This window comes from Odontomachus brunneus, unplaced genomic scaffold (assembly GCF_010583005.1).
Source record: "Odontomachus brunneus isolate Ranch 3 - 2012 unplaced genomic scaffold, Obru_v1 Obru_scaffold_054, whole genome shotgun sequence".
In the NCBI taxonomy this organism is placed as follows: Eukaryota; Metazoa; Arthropoda; class Insecta; order Hymenoptera; family Formicidae; genus Odontomachus; species Odontomachus brunneus.
In genome coordinates, this window is record NW_022639504.1 from 1,016,598 (window position 1) to 1,036,026 (window position 19,429).

General features: G+C 47.2%; 2 protein-coding genes across 7 annotated transcripts in view; one reads left to right on the forward strand and one right to left on the reverse strand.

The window, feature by feature from the left end:
• Nucleotides 1–19,429, reverse strand: part of LOC116845649 (3-phosphoinositide-dependent protein kinase 1) — a 429,458-nt gene that overhangs the window by 41,848 nt on the left and 368,181 nt on the right. Inside the window, exon 1 of one of the 6 annotated variants that reach the window (XM_032818610.1) lies at nucleotides 10,837–11,619. The exons of the other annotated variants lie outside the window; for them this stretch is intronic. Coding sequence (XP_032674501.1) covers nucleotides 10,837–10,902 — 66 coding nt within the window. The 5' untranslated portion in view covers nucleotides 10,903–11,619. Of the gene's footprint in view, nucleotides 1–10,836; nucleotides 11,620–19,429 lie in introns of those variants that run through there. 6 annotated transcript variants of the gene reach the window in all.
• Nucleotides 1,265–19,429, forward strand: part of LOC116845656 — a 180,662-nt gene continuing 162,497 nt past the window's right edge. The window contains exons 1-3 of the mRNA XM_032818628.1: nucleotides 1,265–1,447; nucleotides 1,610–1,756; nucleotides 1,952–2,794. Coding sequence (XP_032674519.1) covers nucleotides 2,647–2,794 — 148 coding nt within the window. The 5' untranslated portion in view covers nucleotides 1,265–1,447; nucleotides 1,610–1,756; nucleotides 1,952–2,646. The remainder of the gene's footprint in view (nucleotides 1,448–1,609; nucleotides 1,757–1,951; nucleotides 2,795–19,429) is intronic.

Consider the following 19,429-nt stretch of genomic DNA (forward strand, 5'->3'; position numbering starts at 1 on the left):
TGTGTGAAGCGGGAGGAGAGGGATAAAAAGATCCGAAAATTATTTGATAATCATTGAAAATGATAACAAATCGGTGTCCTGAATAACACTCGAAAAAATTCTGGACAAAGGATGAAAAATTTGGACTGTCCCGAAAAAATCGGAACGTCTAGTCAGCTGTATGTGTCGAGAAGGGAGGAGATTACTCCGTAATAATGTACTTACGATATGTCCTGACGATCGCACGTCGTTGTTTTTGGTACTCTAATACTTATTTCCGAAGGAGACTCACAAGACACAAGCGAAAGACGTACGGAATACGGAGTGTTGTGTCCATGGCAGTTGCTTGGCATGAAAAGATCGCAGACGCGCGCGCTGTCAATCACGTACACCAAAAGTTCATTAGCGCGCCGAAAGTGCCAAAAGTGCATGAATGTGAGCGCGCCAGTGATGCGTCTACAACGACGCGATCTGTACGGCGCACCGCAGCGGACTCCTTAATCACTTGCTACTAACCATTCTAGACCAATCGCGCTCGTTTCGCACTATGAGGTTGTCATCGTGGTTATTCAATCTAGACGTTGGTAATGAATCGCGCGCAATGCTCGATTCTTTTCGCGCCAAGCAGTAGTCATGGGGACACATCGATCCACATCGCTCCGCGTTTCTCGCGTCTTTTACCCGTCGAAAGTGAGTCTCGCGCGTTAATAAGTCTCGGGAATGTCGAGAATAGCGATGTACGATCGCCGGTGCGTATCGTAAAGACATCATTTGTAAATAATCTTCTCGTTTCTCCTCGCGGCATGTGTAAGGTGACCAGATTTCCAGCCCTGAATTTGGGACACTTCGGTTGCTTTCCAACAAGAGACACAAATCGACACAAACATCATTCTATCTTTGTTCCACATTTAGTGAGTAACAAAGATAGGATGATACTTGTGTCGACTTGTGTCTCTTGTTGGAAAGCAACCTTTATAAATGTGTGAAGCAGGGGGGAGGGGGAGTAAAAAGATCCGAAAATTATTTGACAATCATTGAAAATGATGACAAATCGGTGTCCCGAATAGCACTCGAAAAAATTCGGGACAAAGGATGAAAAATCGGTCCCGAAAAAATCGGGACGTCTGGTCACCTTACGTAATATATAATGAACGATAATGTGAAAAAGCTGCATAGCCGGCACGCGATTTGGTGCGTCAAGAGTGTGCCTGGATGACCTTCCCGCGCGTCGCGCCGGTAGTAGCGCGACACAACACAGATGTGTGTGTGTGTGTGTGTGTGTGTGTCCCGCTCGTAGGCATTGCAATCTCCGACGCGGAGAAGAATACATCGAGACAAGTCACGCGGTATTCGTCAAGTTTCCAAACAATCGACGTGATCGTGAGGTTAATCGTGATCGCGAATCGGGCGCGCGTGTATATCATCGTGGGATCGTCGTGAGCCACGGGAGCGAAACGTAACCTCAAAAGTAACTACTGCATTTCATGTCGTTAGGTTATGGATTAGGTTAGGTTATGTTTACTCAAGTACAACTTGAGAATACGATCGGTCGCTGCGTATTTAAGATCGAACAAGCACGCTTCAGCATTCATCATAATTGTAATCGAGAAAACTATTCTCCTCATTTCAGATCGGGGAGAGCTCACAGACGACCTGCATAGGAGATGCAATTTCGGCGGCGGCGGCGGCAACAGTTCTACGAGAGGTGTTGTCCCGGAGACGGATGCAGATGCGGCACCGGAGGATCCGGTTCGGGCCGGGCGCGGTCGACCCGAAGGTACGCGCGCGTCCACTTCTCTATTTAATTATACTTCACTGTTTAACCCTTTGCGGGGTCCAAAGCTGAGATATGACAGTCAGGATGACTCGAATTATGACCGCAAAGGTCTAATCCTGCTCGTATCTCTACGCACACTCGCTCGTTAAACCGAGTTCCCGAATTTGACCGGCGGAATTGTATTTTTCGTTTCAGACCTGGGAGTGTGTGACGGAACGTGCCCAGTCCTGACTCCTGCAGATTGTTCAGTGAGTGACAAACAAGAATGAATGAAGGAATTTATGGTGACAGGTCTTTTGATAGAATCTCGTTGGAATCAATTACTTTTCTAGTAGATAGTTGCACGTGTGTTTGTGTATGTCCTTACATAAAACTCCCCGTTCGAAATGATTAAAGATCGAGCAATTATTAGATTGAAAATCGCTTTTCAAACATCTTTACTTCGCGATCTTTTGCGAAGCGAGTCGCTAATGTGTTTTGGAAACTACGGAATTCACCGCATCGCGAACGTGTTTCAGAAACAATGATATTTACCATGCCGCGCGGGTTTGTTTCGCAAAAGAACGGAATTTACCGTGCCGCGAGTGTATTTCGCAAAGCGAGAGAACTGATCATACCGCGAGTGTGTTTACTCTACCGCGAACCAGTCCCCGAGAAGTGTTGAAATTAGCTTCACCGCGAGAAATATCCGCTAAATAAATTCTCTGATTTTGTCTTTCATTCTTCCGTCTTTTCTTCCTGTTTTGTTTCCTATCGAGCTGAACCGATAATTCCGTTCCAAAATAAACAAAATGGTGTTTTATTGATGTCGTCGAGACATTTGTAAACACCGTTGAAATACTAATCGCGAGAATGTCCTCCAAACAAAATATTACGCCGCGGCGTAATAAATGCGGTCAACATGGACCGATGCGAGACTACATCGGCGGTTGGAGAGAGGCTGGACAACACGGAGTTTTGGCCACGAAAGGTTGCAGTTTGGGACACAGATTCATCTTGGTGAACTCGTTTGGACGTCGAGGGACCTCATCGGAATTGGTGAGTGTTAAATATCAACATTCACACAGAGTGACATAATGTAGTGCATGCCTAAACTGCAATTGATTTCCAATGAGAAAGAGCAAGGATAATACTCACGCATTTATGAGTCTGAAAGAGTAAAATTTTGTGATGTCAGTCTTGATTGCTTGCAATTTGGAAACTATCGCGATAACCTCGTTATTTTTGAATACAACCAACGTTAACCTCGATATTTTTAGATAAAGATACGCGAATATAATGAAATTCCGGAATGCTTTATTAAGATACCTCGTGATAATTTTGGAATATCCCGTATATATCTATCCTTGCTCTTTATAGTTTCTTTTTCTCTCCGTTGTGCTGCTGCGCACGCGAATGTCGCGCCAAGCAAAGCAGCAAGATGAATATTTCAAGTCGGAGTCGGGCCTGCGCGCAAACATAGGGACAAGAAAGTAGAAAAATACGCGAGAATTATTTTCATCCGGTTCGGCCTGGACATTATTGTAAATGGGCCCACTTTTCTAATTATCAACCTCGCCGTGGTCGGCAAGGACGCATAACAGGATGTGTATTTCTCCGGGCGCTCCGCGAAACCCGCCGTGTATAATCCGATCACATCCCGCCTCCTGCGTCCCCGCCTGTCGCGCGTGTGTCCGCGTGTTCACAGGTAAAATTTAAAGAGGTTGAACGCGCCGCGCGGAATTCGGCGAAAATATTTTGAATACAGCCGCTGGTCAGGTGGCAGGTACGCGGCCATAAATCAAAAGAGAACAAATAGGGATTAACGTGTGTGCGTCTGGCTCTCCCTGACGTTAACCCCTTCACCCGGGCAGGTTTGAAAAAAACTGAAGAAAAATAATTTTCGAGTGTCCCAATGAGGTGAACGATGTCTCCATGCAGTTGTACTGTTTGCGCGCGCGTATTCCCTCGGCGCTCCGAAATTTGATAGAATATTCCGCGTTCCCGGGACGGAAAATAATTTATTTTGCCGACTTATTCTCCGCATGTGACGGCCGGGTTCCTCGCGCCCTTTCCGTCGGCGATCGATTTATAACGCAAATCGGAATTATTCAGACCGCTGCGAGGACGTAGCTTCGCGAAAAGAAACTAGTCGGTAACTTCATTACTAAAAAGTGAGGCGCATACGAGACACGTCCCCCCTCCTCCCCCGGTTTGACGCTGATACCTTATTTATATGCCGTTACATTAGCTGCAGCCTTCCGATTACGTATTTACACGGCCGACTCCCCACCCTCCCACCTCCAACTACATTTTTAACACTCGGCTGCGCGAGCTTCCGCATAAATTCATAACGTTAATCGATGTTTAGAGATCCATATTTTTGCGGGTTGTCCGTTCATCGGTTCGCTCCACGGGGAGGGTCGCGCTGAGACGCTCGTGCAATTTTCAAGCCACGCCGCGCGCGTCTACGCGCACGGTCGTAATCCGCGGGCTTAAGCGGGATGAAGCGCGGCGAAGCGCACCAAGAGAGCGATCCCCGACCACGAAGATGGAGAGAGAGAAAGAGAAAGAGCAACGACGCAGCCGAGGCATTATCCCTCGTTACTGCGCTCTTCGGTCTCGTACATTCCCGACGCATTTAATTCGCGACGCGCGCGATCCTCGTTAATAAGTTGGTCGTCATTCCGGGCGAATCGAACGAGCGATACGCAGGCTGCTGCAGAGCTCCTTCCGCTTTCCGACCCTGTTCCTGGGGGAGAGGGAGTATCGCGACCCATCGTGTTTCCTTCGCGCGTTCCCTTTCTTCCTACGCTCGCACACTGCCCCCTCTCCCATCTCTCGCGTTAATAATACCGTGTTTGCAGTCGGCAAAATTACGCGCTTGGGAATATAAAAAAAAAATGCCGAGTACCACGGCCGAGACACTTTGCATACCGGCGAGAATTCGAACTCGTTTCCAACGTTATATTACGTCCATAAAGCACGGAGTGCATTATGTGCACGCACGACGGGAGAAATGCATGCAACTCGATGCCGGGCTAAAGAGACCCGAGTATAATGGTCGCCATAAACAATGACTTCGGTACGTCCACCGCTACGTTGGTAGCGACGATTTGGTTAAGGGAGTGCATTTCCGGCGTGCGCCGACATAGCGCGATGTCCGAGATTGGAGCCGACCAAGGGCTCGCTTATCGATCACTGCAAGGGCTCCTTATCGATCCGCCTCTCTCCGAGTACGCGTTTGTTTTTCCTCGTAACAATCTTGGCCCGTGACCCCCGCGCCGCCGGCTTGCAATTTTCGAGAAACGCCTTTTGAATGTTTTGCCGAATGTCCGAGCGGCGCCGAGCTTAATCTCCCGACGCGATAGGCAAAATGACACTTAATTCTCCGCCGAGATACCGGGGCCTGATCGACGGGGCTTTTGCCGGCTTTCTTGTAGGAAATTCCTTTAAACACCAATCCCTTAATGACCGAGATTATTTAGATAGTAAAATCGAGTGTCATTATGGAATATGGCGATGAGTAAGCCCTTCCTGTGAGCCTTTCCTCGGGGAATTTCCAAATCTCGGGTGAAATATCAACGAATCAGAAAATTCCGTTTGAAATTAACAAAATTCTGTTTAGGTTAACCAGAGATCTTGTCAACGCGAACAGAATTCCAATAACTTCAACTGGAATTTCTGGTTCGTTCATATTTCAGCAAAAATTTGCTTAATCCGACGAAACTTCTTTTCGCATGTACGGCATCGACAGGGGCTCTTGCGACATCGGCGCAGCCAGAAATAGAGACACGGTGACGTCGCTGCGTCTAAATTTCATTCATTATCTCGCCAGGGTCGCGGCGTTCTCACGAAAACGTGTTTGTTTTACTTCTAATTTTCTGTAAATAACGATTTGCGTTTCGCAACGCGCCGCAAGTGATACACACGCGAGCACCCCGCTACGCCGCCGCAGCTGGGCCTCCGGAAGAAAATATTTACGTTCTCGTAATCGCGATGTCGCCACGACGAGCGCGATAACGACGTCCGACGGTGCGCGTCCATGCGCGCCGGGCCACACAGCTTCGAAATGGAATCCGTCGTTGCTCGATAAAGCCGACTAATTTACGATGGCGACGCGACGACGATGGCGATCGCGGTGCCGTACGCGCTCCGGTATCACAACCGGGCGTTTCTCTTTCGTAATCTGTTACGAGAAATATTTAAACGGCACAGCTGCAGCCCAGGAATCTCGGATTTCTTCCATTTCCCGGATGAAATCAGAAGCGTATCAGGCGCGCAGGCCCACTCGATCTTCGCATAAACTCGAGTCGAAATTTAGCAGTCTACCGTGAGACCCGCGAGTGCTAATTTGGGTCTCTAATCGTGTACTTTAGCCAGCGAGCCATTTCCATCTCGAATCTGCCAATGGTTCTTTTCGCTTCTCTGGTTGTTATTTGCATTAAATTCAAATTAGAATCTCTAATGATGCTTCTGGGTACGCAACTGCTATCTTCTAATGCTATTGAAATCCTCAACGACAAGAGATAATAATAAAGAGATTATGAAAAAGAATTCATTAATTTATTGTCTTCGAGCATCAATATGGATGAGACAACAGGCAGTAATCATTTATAGCGTCAAAGAAGGACCTGTTACATACCGATATTTTACATTGGTTCTTGAAGTTTGACGATATTTGCTGGATTAACGTAGAACAAAAATTTCGACTCGGGCAGGCAGATATATTTTAGCGAGAGATTCTGACACCAAAAAACTGGTGGTTGATTGATACATTGATGTTGTGCTTGATATTTTATATTGTGCAATTTTTATGATATATATATATATATTTTATGATACATTTTTTTATATATGCATTTTTATGATATGTCATGTAACATGATTTTGATATGCAATTTTTATGGTATGCTATGACACACGATTTTGACATGCAATTATGATTATAATGATATTTAATTCTTATAATATATATTACATATGTGATTATGAAATATGAAATTCTGTACGGAGAGAGAATATCGTAATAAAAATTACAATACAATTTTAGTACTCCGGGAAAAGACTGGCACTATGATGAAAATTATAATAAGACATAGTAAAAATGACAATAAACATAGTAAAAATGACAATAAACATAGTAAAAATTATCACAAAAAGTGTAAAAATTATCATGTTTATGGTCATTTTTACTTTGTTTTATTATAATTTTATTTTATTATTAAGTTTTATCATAATAATATCAGTCCATTCCCGGACTACGAAAATCATATTATAATTTTTACAATATTCTCTCCGTGTAATTATTACGAGACACAATTTTATATTACCAAATGCATCTCGCTCGATGAGTATCCGCATAAAAATCACAAGAGAATGACCAGTTCTTATTATCTCCGTGTGAGAATATCCGAACCGCGCGCGTCAGCAGTGGGCGGGGGCAGGGAATGGAGGAGTAGACTGTGTAAAATGATAAATTTGATATTCGTGAAAAAACGAAGGGCGGATCTCTCTCATTAGTGGGTGCCGCGCGCGCGCGCGCGCGCGAAGGGGCCACGTCACTGCGTTACGAGGTATACGTGCCACAAGCGCACGCTGGTTTTTCCAGCAGCAAGCTCGCGCGCGCAATCGGCCGTCCGTGCGGTTTATTTTTCCGTGTGGTTTTACTTCGTGCCACTTCGCCGCGCCGGGCGATAATCTTCCCGGATCAACCGCGAGTGCGAGCCCGTGCACCGCGCGCGGCTAGCTACTTGCATCCGCACGATTATACTTGGCGGCCGCGGCATCTGGCGCGCGGAACAACATCCATCACTTCTAGCTTTCTGGCGCTTTCGAAGCAATTAATCACGCGGCCATTGTTCGCGCCGCTCACCCCCGAGTCGGCGTCGCGGGCGCGCGCGTGGGACTGCGATAACACGTTACCGCGATCCAAGGCTACGTCGTCGAGCCGCGCGGGGGTGGATAAGCCGAGCCGACCTCTTTCCTCCCCCGCTCGTGTGTAAATATGTGTCGATAGTATCGCCAAGCAGTTCACTTTGCGCGATCGATCGGATTCCTGTTCGCCACCCTCGCACCGTCATCGTCGTCGTCGTCGTCCTTCTCTTCTACACCCTCGTGATAACCGTGCTCCTTGACTTTCCGATACAAACGCATTGTCCAAGAGGTCGATTGTTTATCACGTTCGCGAGACGTGAATTTCGTGCAACTCTGCGCTTACTTGACGACGCAACGGACACATCCCGCGCTACAGCCGCTTGCGCTCGGTGAGCTCTTGGGGATCTGCTCGGTGTATACTTTCAGATTTCATCAAGGTCTAAACGTGCAATCCGATCGGATCCAAGAGTTCGCTGAGCGCTCAGTAAGCGATTGTAACACTGGACTCAACGATGCACAGGCGGTGCAGGTGCACCGTAGTGTGCATCCCGCGTACATATACTCGTGCACATGTACGTACGCATGCGGATATTTAATGTGCTCGCACGGGGGTGAAACGCGTACACGGTGGAACGCGGGCTTTTGGTACGCACGTGCAATCATCACGTGGGACGCGGTATTGGTCGACGAGCGGGCTGGAGGAAACGTATTCCCTGGCCTGCATTCACGACGTTTACCCCGAGCAAACGTTCGACAGCCACGTGTAAACATGCAAATTGTGTAACTGCCCGCGCGTGCACGCCCGGCTTATAAATTCATCGAGCCACAGGTCGAAGATGGTTAAATTATATCCACGTTGCCAGGATGCGCAAAGTCGCGCGTTTATTACAGAATTTGCAGCCCGTTAATAATGCAGCTCCGCGCGATTAATGCGACGCGGAATATTGAATTATAATGCGATGCGCGGAATATCGAGTGCGTGCGCAGGGCGCTAAAGAGAGCTAATGAATATTTCGTTCCCCAAAAATTGTCCTCCACTACTGCTGGTAACATTCCCAAGATAAGCATTCTCCAACGCGATGTTATTTTTTCGTTCGCTTGAGGTAACTAAAATTTCCATACACGTGCCCAGATAGCTAGATATTCTTATCGTTCTAGATTGTATCCAAAACGTCCTTTTTGAGTAAATTTTACTCGATACTCTATAGTACATGTAACGTGAACTATAGGTATTGAGCAAAATTTTCCTCAAAAAGAACGTTTTGGAATGCAACTTTAGTCTTTAAAAATATGAATATTTAAAGGCTAAAATATTTTTAATTTTTTAACATACATCTTTAAATATAAAATATTCCAACATAATGTATGTACATATATTTTATATTAGAAGCTTAAATATTCGTATTTAAAAAAGGGCCAAAAGATATAAAAAAACCATAAAAATCTCCCGAATTAGGTGCTGCGTCCGGAGGCACTTTTATTCACGCCCGGTCATTTCGTTATTCACGCTACTCTCGTACGAATTCCGGTCGCAACGTTATACTACAAAGAGTCACCATTAATGCCGTTAAGTCATTCCCGGCTATATCGAATCGAAAAAAGACAACAATCGATAAACAGCCCATTTCATTCCGCTCTCTGTCCTTTGGGATTCTCTTCGAAATTTCCATCGCAATCGTGCATCTCGCGAGGTCGAGAGCGCGCGCGCGCGGTGTATGTTGTTGCGCGGATATCGCGTGAACGAAGCGCGTCATGTCAATCGATCCGCGAATTAATTGCCGTGCGCGCGATTAATTTTACGCTACTACACCGAGAGCCTTCACGTATTACGCGCGTTCGCGTTACAGCGAACGGCGTTTCGACACGACTCGATGTCGCCGCCAAGGGACACCGGAGTCGTCGTCGTCGTCATCATCATTATTGTTGTCGTTGTTGTTATTGTTGTTGTTGTTGCCGTCGTCGTCGTCGTCGTCGTCGTCGTCGTCGTCGTCGTCGTCGTCGCGGCGTCACTCGTAGATCCTCGTGATCGAGAAGCACCGTTAACAAGACGACTCGGGAATTACTTTATTTTTGGACGACGGGGCTAAGTATAGACGGCGCGCGCGTGTGAGCTTCGCGCGCGTAAACTCATAGTACGCGTGTGTGTACGGCGTGTTTGTACGACGAGAGAGCGAGAGCAGCCAGATGGGTCGGCCACGCGCGCTCGAGCTCACCTGAGAACACACCACCGGCATTATATTTACACCTGCGAGTCGTCGTCGGGCGTTTTTGTTGGTCTCCGACCGGGCGTGAGCACGCGTGACCTCGAGTGTGAGTTTAATGGGGCTTAATGAAATCGAGTGCTTTTTGCAATTGAACGTTATATTGAGAGCGGGTGTGTGCGCGCACACGCGTCCTCGCGTCTCTTATTAATGAGAGGAAAAGTGTTTATCGCGAACAGAGACGCGTCGTCGCACGTTATCACTCGAGGCGGCCTGCCGATTGCATAATTTTGCTTACTCGGCTCTACGCGATTGTGCGTCTATCGCGGGCCGCATTATCGGCCATATTATGTTTTTCTCGCGCGAGCGCGCCAAAGATAGCGTGCTATCGCTCACTGCGCCGTGATCGCCGAAATAAATGAAATCGCGTGCATCGTAAGATAACGACATCACTGGTTGGCGTATTGGTTTCTTTTTTTTTTTTACTGAAGCTCCTCTCGCGGAGCATATATCAACGCAATAGAGTCATCGTTCTCAATTTAATCATAATTCGTAACGCTGGGCTCGTCGCCGAGACGGACGAAATTCGATCTACGTAGGAGCGTCGATCGTTTCGTTAAGTGTACCTCACGTCTCTCCGCCGACGTGACGTCGCGTGTCGTGCTGTCACGTGAGGGAAGATGCGCGTGTGAGATACCCTTTTCGTGGATGTGTATAGCGGTAACCGGGCTAATCGCCAAAAAAGTGAGCGCGTGCGACCCTGATGGTCGGTCCTGGGAAAATCGGGTGTGCTATGAATCAAGTGAAAACGACTGTAACTCGTGAGTCACCGATCGTCGTTCGGCTTCGTGGTTCGTCAAGGGCCGAAATGTCGATGGTCGTTAGGTTCGACCCTCGCGAGTTTTGAGCTCTATCGGAATTAATAAAGACGTCAAATGATCCTGCGATTTGTTGTTCGTGATTCATGAAAGCGCACGAAGAGGCATGAAAGAAGAGTAACTTCGCAAACGTTGCTGAACTTACCGAGAACAGTCTTCTCATCGCCTTCCTGAAGGACGAGCACATATTACAGCACTTCTTGCAAGCCATTGACGACGCGATGGGGGATCGGGTAGCGCGAAATTTTTCACGTCGTAGATCTCGAACCGCTGACTCTAAGTTCCGCGCACGTTCTCTCTTTACGCGGGGTTGCTTCTCGCATCGCTCTTCGTTTCTTTTCACGTCGTCGTCGTCGTCGTCGTCGTGCACATTACAGTCTCGCGCGATTGAGAAGTGCCGTATGATCGTTTCGGGCGAGCCCACCTCGACGACCGGACCGAGTTCTCGATGCACGTGGATGCGACGCGCGCCGGCGAGTATCTAAGACGCCGTCCAAAAGATTAAGAAATTTACGCGAGAACGTAACTCGGAGATTCCGACGCGCTGGCCGCGCTCCAAGATCCAATTTACAACAAAACGGGGCAAGTCTCAACCGCCATGCGAGGCAACTACGTGACGATTTCGGGCACTCCGGTGGCTCTCTCGAGTTCGATATCTCGGCAGGACTGGCTCCGCGGTCAAACTGCGCGCGACCACGCTTTGACACAAGCTGACGGCGTTCGGTTTGTCGTCATAGGTGGGCCCACTAACGTCGCGGACTGATAGACACGGTCAGGAAGCCCGACAATTAAATATACCGTCGATAGAAAGTTCCGCGGGACGTCACCGAGCGGGCACTTCCGTCATCGTCTTATCGCCAATTATGACGCATAACACAATGGGGCGCTCAATGGCTCGTAAAGACCCCGCGAGCCATCACGTGCAACCGCGCGCGGATTTAACGTCAGGGGCTTCGAGCAGAACGGAATTTAGGGAGCTCGCGCGACACTGGACTGACTACGACTGAACTGAGTTTTCCGACCGAGGTGATTTTAAACCCGTCGAGCCGACGAATGATTCACATTTATATCTATATTCTTGTCTGATAAAGAAATTTAATATTAACGATCTAGGGGAGATTAAGGAAGAAATAAGAAATTAAGCGCTGACGCACCCTGCTCTTCGTGTACTTTCTTAATTCTTTCTTAATGTGTCATAATATATGCGTGTCTGAGAATTATTTTGTATGCAATCAAATTTCTCTTTCTATTTCTCTCAATATATGGCTTCAGGCGCCTATAAGACGTCTCTCCCAACGCCAATATCCGCTTATGGATGGGTTGTAGATTATACGGATGATACCATCGAAATAAAAATTGATAGCTTAAGTTTCAACCATCCAACATGGCGTGGCCTTCGCCGAACTTTCGTGCAATCAAATGTGATAGAATAGAACAGAAGTCTGCGTGTGAATTAACATTGTGTCGTCGCGTCTCAGTGAGCGACACCAGAGTTTTATTTAGGATAGATATTTCACGGAGGCGCCGGTACGACGTGAATGTACTAATGCATGCGCTCATGTCTTCCATGACTTCAATCAAAATGTAATTACGGGTCTTTAAGAAGACATTTGTGTGTTTTACGAAATGATTTAGGGAAGCCGCGATAATCGATGACTAAGTTACTGAATGCATAAACCTGCGGCTTGTGCAGTTTTGCTCGCGCGATTGCGATGCACCGTGCATCGGTCTCGTCGTTGTGACGACATTCGCGTCATGCGGTTGTCGTCGTCGTTGTCGTCGTCGTGACGAAAGCGCGCGTTGCCATTCGCGTAAGCGCTGTCGGAGAACGTTCGAGGCGATCGGCGGCTTCCTCCCACGTTCTCTCTCGCGAACTCGCAGCGCGTCAACTCTTATCGCTTCTCGATTGGAAGCAGACTTTCCCGTGGGTGGATATGAGTGCCAATGGCTTCTAACAAGATGGGCAGCGACGTCAGGCGATCGCGTCATTGCGACGAACGATAGGAAACACCGGGGCAGAGGGAGGGTTCGCTTTATTGTTCTCAAGCGATCGTCGGTGGAACGAGGCACGTAAAGAGTACATAAAGTAACGCGCGCAGTCGAGAAGAGAGGAAAAAGGAACGATAAATAGTATCATAATAATAAGTCGACTACAAAAATGGAGCAATTTGATGAAATAATAAATAAGATACACAAATCTCTCTCTTTTTCCCCGCGTGGAAAATATTAAGTATCTCGGCATATCAAATCTTTCTTTCTTTTTGGACATATAGTATGATCTGAGTTTGTCAGACTCGAGCAACTTTGTTGAAAATACTTTTGGACATTTTTTATCAAAAATATAGAATAGCTTCACGGAGAGAATTTTATAGCAAAAATCACTATAGAATTTTATATTATTTTAGGCTATTAAAAAACTTGCTATATTTCTAGCGAAATTTACTGTGTTCCTTAGCAAGATAAACCTTACAGGCGGTCTATATCTATTCTACTAAAAGTATAATAAAATCGAAAAGAATTTGTTTGAGAAGGAAGTATAATATTCTCTTATAGGATAGTAGTGTATAGAATAATAATAAAATCAAAATCTGAAGACAGATTCGCGCTATTTTGAAATTTTCCCGGTCTATTTGTGAAAGTTGGCGAACGATCGAATATTCACTCGGGTCTTACAGACTCAACGTTGTACACGGAATGTTAATGAAGAGGATATTTATTTTCAATACGATATAAAAAATAAATATATAAAACCGAGCATGTGTCTTTGCTCGAAATTAGAAAAATTCTATCGGCTATTTGCATGTCTAACAGCCACGAAGTCGTGTAACGTAGATATGTCGTTTTTATGTGTATACATTGCGCTTTGCGTCAGATAAAACTGTGGGCGGACGGATAAGGATTCGATTAGGTGGCCGACGTCAACGACTACAGCATTAGATAACAGCGGGGAGGAATCGTGATGCGAACGGCGCGTGCAATTATCGACACGTGCTCGCGATAAAGACGAACGTAAAATTTCTGTTTAAGGCGCATCGCCTCGACTCGCTTCATCTCGCCACGCGCTCGCGCCCACGGCATTTTATTGTCAAAGCAAAGAGAGAGATGGACGATATCGCCTGCGAAAACAGGATGTTATTCGCCTCTCGAAACTGAAAAGACGTTGCGTGGAGTCTCCCGGGGATCGCCAATTGAAAAATAAACAGCGCGCGGGACTCGGCGGCGCACACCTATTACCGGGACCCGGCTATCTCTCCGCGCGCGGCGGGGAAAATCTCCTCCTCCCCCTCGTATTCTCCCCCGTGTACTTGCCGTGCGCGCTATTTCCCGATGTGCCGGCCGATCGGATTACTAGCCCGCGATCATAAGGCGTTTAATCAGTTTTCTTGTTCGCGACATTCCCAGCGAACGAGTACCGCGGATTAACACCGCCAGGTGCGCAGGTGCTCGCTTACAGCACAATAGAACAGATGCGCTATAGAGGCTGATTACGCACCGTGAAATATCTCTCGTCGGTCGCGTCGCGTCGTCCACGATAATACAATAAGAGCAAGCGGAGTGTTTGCTCCGCTCAGGAAAATTTTGAGGCACATTGCTGCTTTACAACTGAATTTAGAAGCTCGAAAAATTTGTAGAACAATTTCTATATATATATATAAATATATATAATCTCGGTCATATGTTCCGCTTAACTCTTAAGCGCTGACACAGACCTACAAAAATATTTCAAAGTTTGATAATTACCTGAGAAAGTGTGCGAAACGTCTTGTCACCATTTCGTATCTTACGGGCCAAAGAAAAGATAGGCGGACGCTTAAGCGGAAGTGAAACAGCAACAGGTTTTTTTATTTCATTAGAAGTCTATCAGACTCCTGTGCTTAAGGGTTAAATATATTAAAACAAGGCAATACACAAGTTCATATAAAATCTATATGGACAGTAGGGGACTAAAAGGTTGTCCGTAATTTTTGGAGTAAGTTTGTGAACTCATCCCTCTTGTCCAACGAGAGCATTTTCCCTTTCAGTCCCCGACTGTACACACGGCGCCATGATACCATATCGTTTCGTAGATCGAGAGTTACCTGATTTTCTGTTTTACGTATAACATTCGGGATTAAAAGTGGCACAGATAACTCTAGTTATAACGGTAGGGTTACAATGGCTTCAATTATAATGGTTTCAACCGCGCAAGGACGAAAATCATGCAACTGTCGATGTAGAGACTGATAGGGCACTCATGGCGTTGTGTGTGCAAGAAGTACGAAAAGAGGATAGGGCGCTCGTGTTAGTGACGTTCGGCTCTACATTATCGACATTTTTGGAGTTCGTCATCCACTTTGGCATCCCCTTAATCAACGCGCCGCGTTATTTTGCGCTCGTACGCTGAATGCGGCTGAAAATTGCCGCGTTACGCTGCAGAATCCGGCAAAGCGGCGCGACCAAGTCGCACGATCGGAGTCGCGTAAAATTGAAAATTAATTAACAATCTTGCGTGCCGATGCCGCTTAAGCCGAGGCAAGAAGCCCGGCCGGGGCCGACGTAAAAAAAACCGTCTGGTTACGGTGCATCATGCCGGTTTGCAATTTTGCTGGAGGGATAAAATAAAAAGGCGGGGCGCGCCGCTTCGAGAGTGTATCTCGGGGCCCGTCCGTCCGTCCGTTCGAGGACTTTCTTTTCGAGCGCGCGTTTCTTGCTCGCATAATTAAATTTCTCACGGATAGATCGACTGCGAACACAAAGCGCGATCCCCAAGCTGGGACGTGGCAGAAAAGAGGGAAAATAAAAAGCCGCGCGCACGGTATATAATACATGTACATGGTGGTCGTGCGCTGTGGAGGAGGGGGAGGAGAAGGTGTTGGTGAGGGTGGTGGTGGAGGGCGGAAAAGCCCACCGGCGTTGGCGCGACCGTTCGGCGGGAAATTATGTGTCACCGTGTAGGAATGCGGCTCGGCTTAGACGACAGATAAAGAGATAAGGCCTACTGGAAAATCTATTTCGCGTGCTCGGTCCCCGGTGAGCCCGGCTTGCTCTCGAAACGCCAGCCAGACAGCGATATTTCCTGGTCCATTTCATATGAGAACTGACCGAAAGAGAGGGAGGGAGAGAGAGAGAGAAAGAGAGAAGCGTGCGAGATGGGAAACGCGTTCGATAAACATTAAAGTAATTATTTCGCGTATCGGCCGTCGCGTTCGCGCCATTTTGCGCAGCGAAACCCTCTCGTCGCCCAATATAGTCCTATCGCGCTGCTAAGTATAAAAAAAAAATCTTAATGAAGTTACACATTAAATTCTATTAGATTATAATTACATTACGCGTACGTGCGCGCGCGCGCGGGAAAAAATTATATTCAATTTTTCGCAAAATGAACCTTTTAATGGAATTAGCTCTTTCAGCCGCGGCGCAAAGATGCAAATGCGATGTGCGCATCTTCGTTTTACTTTTATTACCATATGTAACGAGATAAAGGAGAAAAACACGGAATAACAGTAATTCGCGTGATAATACCGCCGATGGGAGGTGAAACGAGATTCGCTCCGAATTCGAGAGCGAAGAGTGCGCGCGATCGATACCCCCATGTATCGTCATGCGGAAACAATTCGCGCGAAACGGCGCGCGGGAGAATGCGACGCGCGTATATGACTTTCAATTTTCCTCGCTCGCGCGTCGGGAAATATGGTGATGCGGGGGCAATCCTTTAAGGAGCAGCCTCGTCGATTACTGTCCCCTTTCCCGCATATTAACGACCACGTCGCGCCGTGTCGTGTTGTTGGCATCGGCTGCCGAACGGCGTGAGTGTACCGCGGCGCGACCGCTATATTTATCGTAGGAAAAGTCGTCTTGCCAAGTCGAGTAAGGTGTCGCGAGAGTATAGTAGCCGATGCACCGTCGAGAGTACCGCCGGATAAATCCGGTTCGATGCCAGGAGACGACGACGACGACGACGACGACGCGGCATAAACATAGCCGAGACAAACGCCGAGAAGTGACTCCCACAACAACGACGACGACGACGACGACGACGATGACGATGACGATGATGACGAAGACGACGGCGACGGCAGCGGCGACGGCGGCGACGAGTCAATCCGCCGTCGCGATAACTCGTGAATTCGATGTGCTTATGAAACTCCGCGAATTAACGACGACATTCGCCGTACGATCGAACAATCCAGCTTGGGCGCGAGCCGCGAAATCGGAACCGAAGAGTCGCGACAATCGATCGACCCGCGACGACCAGCTGGCTGGTCTCGCGCGTTCCTCTTCGTTCTCGGAGAGAGAATATTTCTGGCCAGCGATTGCTGTGACGGTAATGCCCGACAGACATAACACGAGAATTAATAACCATTAGTCAAGCGCGATGTCTCTCGTATATCGCTGCGAGTGATGCGAGATTAGAGTCGGCTCTTAAACTTTACGGTCAGTGGGAGCCGTGTATCGTGTTATTGTGCTGGCGAGGGGGACATCAGAGATGCATACGTGGAAACGCGTTTTTAGAAGCGATCGAAAAATAGACGGTGACAGAGCGCGCGTTAGCTTTCAGGGAAACAATCGCGAATTCCGCGATCGGTTACGCCGCGATTATTTACGCGGAGGCGCGCGCACCTCCAGCGATTCCCGACGACGCGAATGGCGTGAGAGCCCGACCGCTGATTTTCCGTGTGAATGAGACTTAAGGTATTCGCAGGCCCGTCATCCATACGGTGAGGGGAAAAAGAGTAAAGATAGCACATCGCGCACACGCGGGTACACATCTCTCGGGTTAGTTTCGCGCTACGAGAAAGAGAGAGAGAGGGAGGGAGAGTTTAGGTCGGCTATTTCCGTCAACCCTCTCTCGCGGGGTTCGTGAGCCGCGACCCTAAGGCTCTCCTCGAGACGTAATACACCGTGACGAGCAGGTGAGGTCGAGCCTGGAGGATACCGGAGAAGTTGCGCTCAGTCGGATTTAAACGAAATCTAGTCGAGCATTTATAGATAGACAGACAGATGACTTCGTTCGGCGAGAGAAACTTTCTGTCTCTGTCTCTGTCTCTCTCTCTCTCTCTCTCTCTCTCTCTCTCTCTCTCTCTCTCTCTCTCTCTCTCTCTCTCTCTTTTTCTTTCTTTCTCTTTCTCGCGGGATCGCTCTCTCGGAACCTTTAACCGTCTCTAAGCGCGTTCTATCTGTCAACCTAGGTTGTAGGACATTGGACAGAAAAAATCTATGGCTTCGCAATTAATAAGTCACGCGATCTTTACGTTCATAATCCATTCGCATGTAGGTTTTCTTGTTTGATGTTTTCCTGTTTGATGTTAAATTATTTATTAAATTCTACAGATTCGTTCTGTAGAAATAAACTTGAATTATTTCGTTCAGAAATAGAAAGTTTACTCTCTTTTTATCAAGATCACCATCTTATTTCTCCCTCAAAACTCTATAAATTTTGCCTGAAACATTTTTGTCTATCGTGCTCAATTTTCGAGATATGGCTGGCCTGTTTGAAGTGAAAAACTTTATGTATATACATGTATTTGTATATATATATTTTTTTATATTAAAAGTTTAAATATCTATAAAACTCTCTCTCTCTCTCAAGAGCAAAATAATACAAAAAATATACGTGAAAATATGTAAAATTAAAGAGCTATATGTGTTCAGGATTGTGTTTCGAAATTGATGCTTTTATCTTACGTAGGAAAATGGGGTAGTCCTGGTGTTTTTGTAAACGATAAATTCGCAAGAACAAATCGGCTGTCCGTGAAGCTGAATGAGATCGACGAACGTGCAGAGCAATTCGCGATGCATCCGATCGGCGCGAATACTGTTTTCGACGAGACGTGCGATAATTAACTGGGAAACTGGGCGAAAAAGAATCGGGAAAGTGCGTTCTCTTGTTAAGATAATTTCAAGCTGAGAATCGAGAATACTTCGGCGATTTGTTTACTTCCGTCCGGATGCTCGAGCTGCCGTTATGCGGACCTTGCACTCATGCGAGCGGCGATGCCGCCCGTGTGTGTGTATATAAAATTATACAAGAGCCGACCCTCTCGCGTTTCTCCGTCCCCGCGGAGAAAAATTCAAAGAGAGGCGCAACGCCGATACGCCGTGGATCTCTCTCGCCGAAGAATTCCAGCATTCTCGAATCTCCATCTCCGCGGTCGGTTTCGAGGAACTGTCGAATATACGGTGTCTTCGGCCGGCATTCCGCGCACCCCCCAAGTGGCGGTCAAATTAAACCCATTGCGTTGTCGTCGACTGCTCCGCACTCGAGACAGAAAGTAGCAATTCTCCGAACAGCTTTCGTATCGCAGCGAGGGGCCCCGGATGTACGTATGTACGTCGGAAAGCGGGAACGCTTCTGCGGCACGCGAATTCTTATAAAAGTCCGACTGTGTCTGAACAAGTGCGCACTTTCGAATCACCTTCGGAATATAATTGACATTTTAAAACGGCCAATATCTCGAGAGCTCGGCAATTTCGCATAAGATAATATACCGCATAACATGGACGATATTTCGTTACGCTTTAATGCTCGGCAACATCTCGCGAGACGGCCCGTAGACGAGACGTGTCCGACGAGAGCACGAAGCGACTCGTCGCCTCCTGGTCGATTTCGCGCGACCGCTACGCCGCAGGAACCGCGATCATTTAATACACTGAGAGCAAAAAATAGCTGATCTAACTAAAATTATAGTTATTCTTAGCCCCAACTATATTTTTTTGTAGAAAAATTATAGTAACAAGCATATAAAGTTATCACTGAC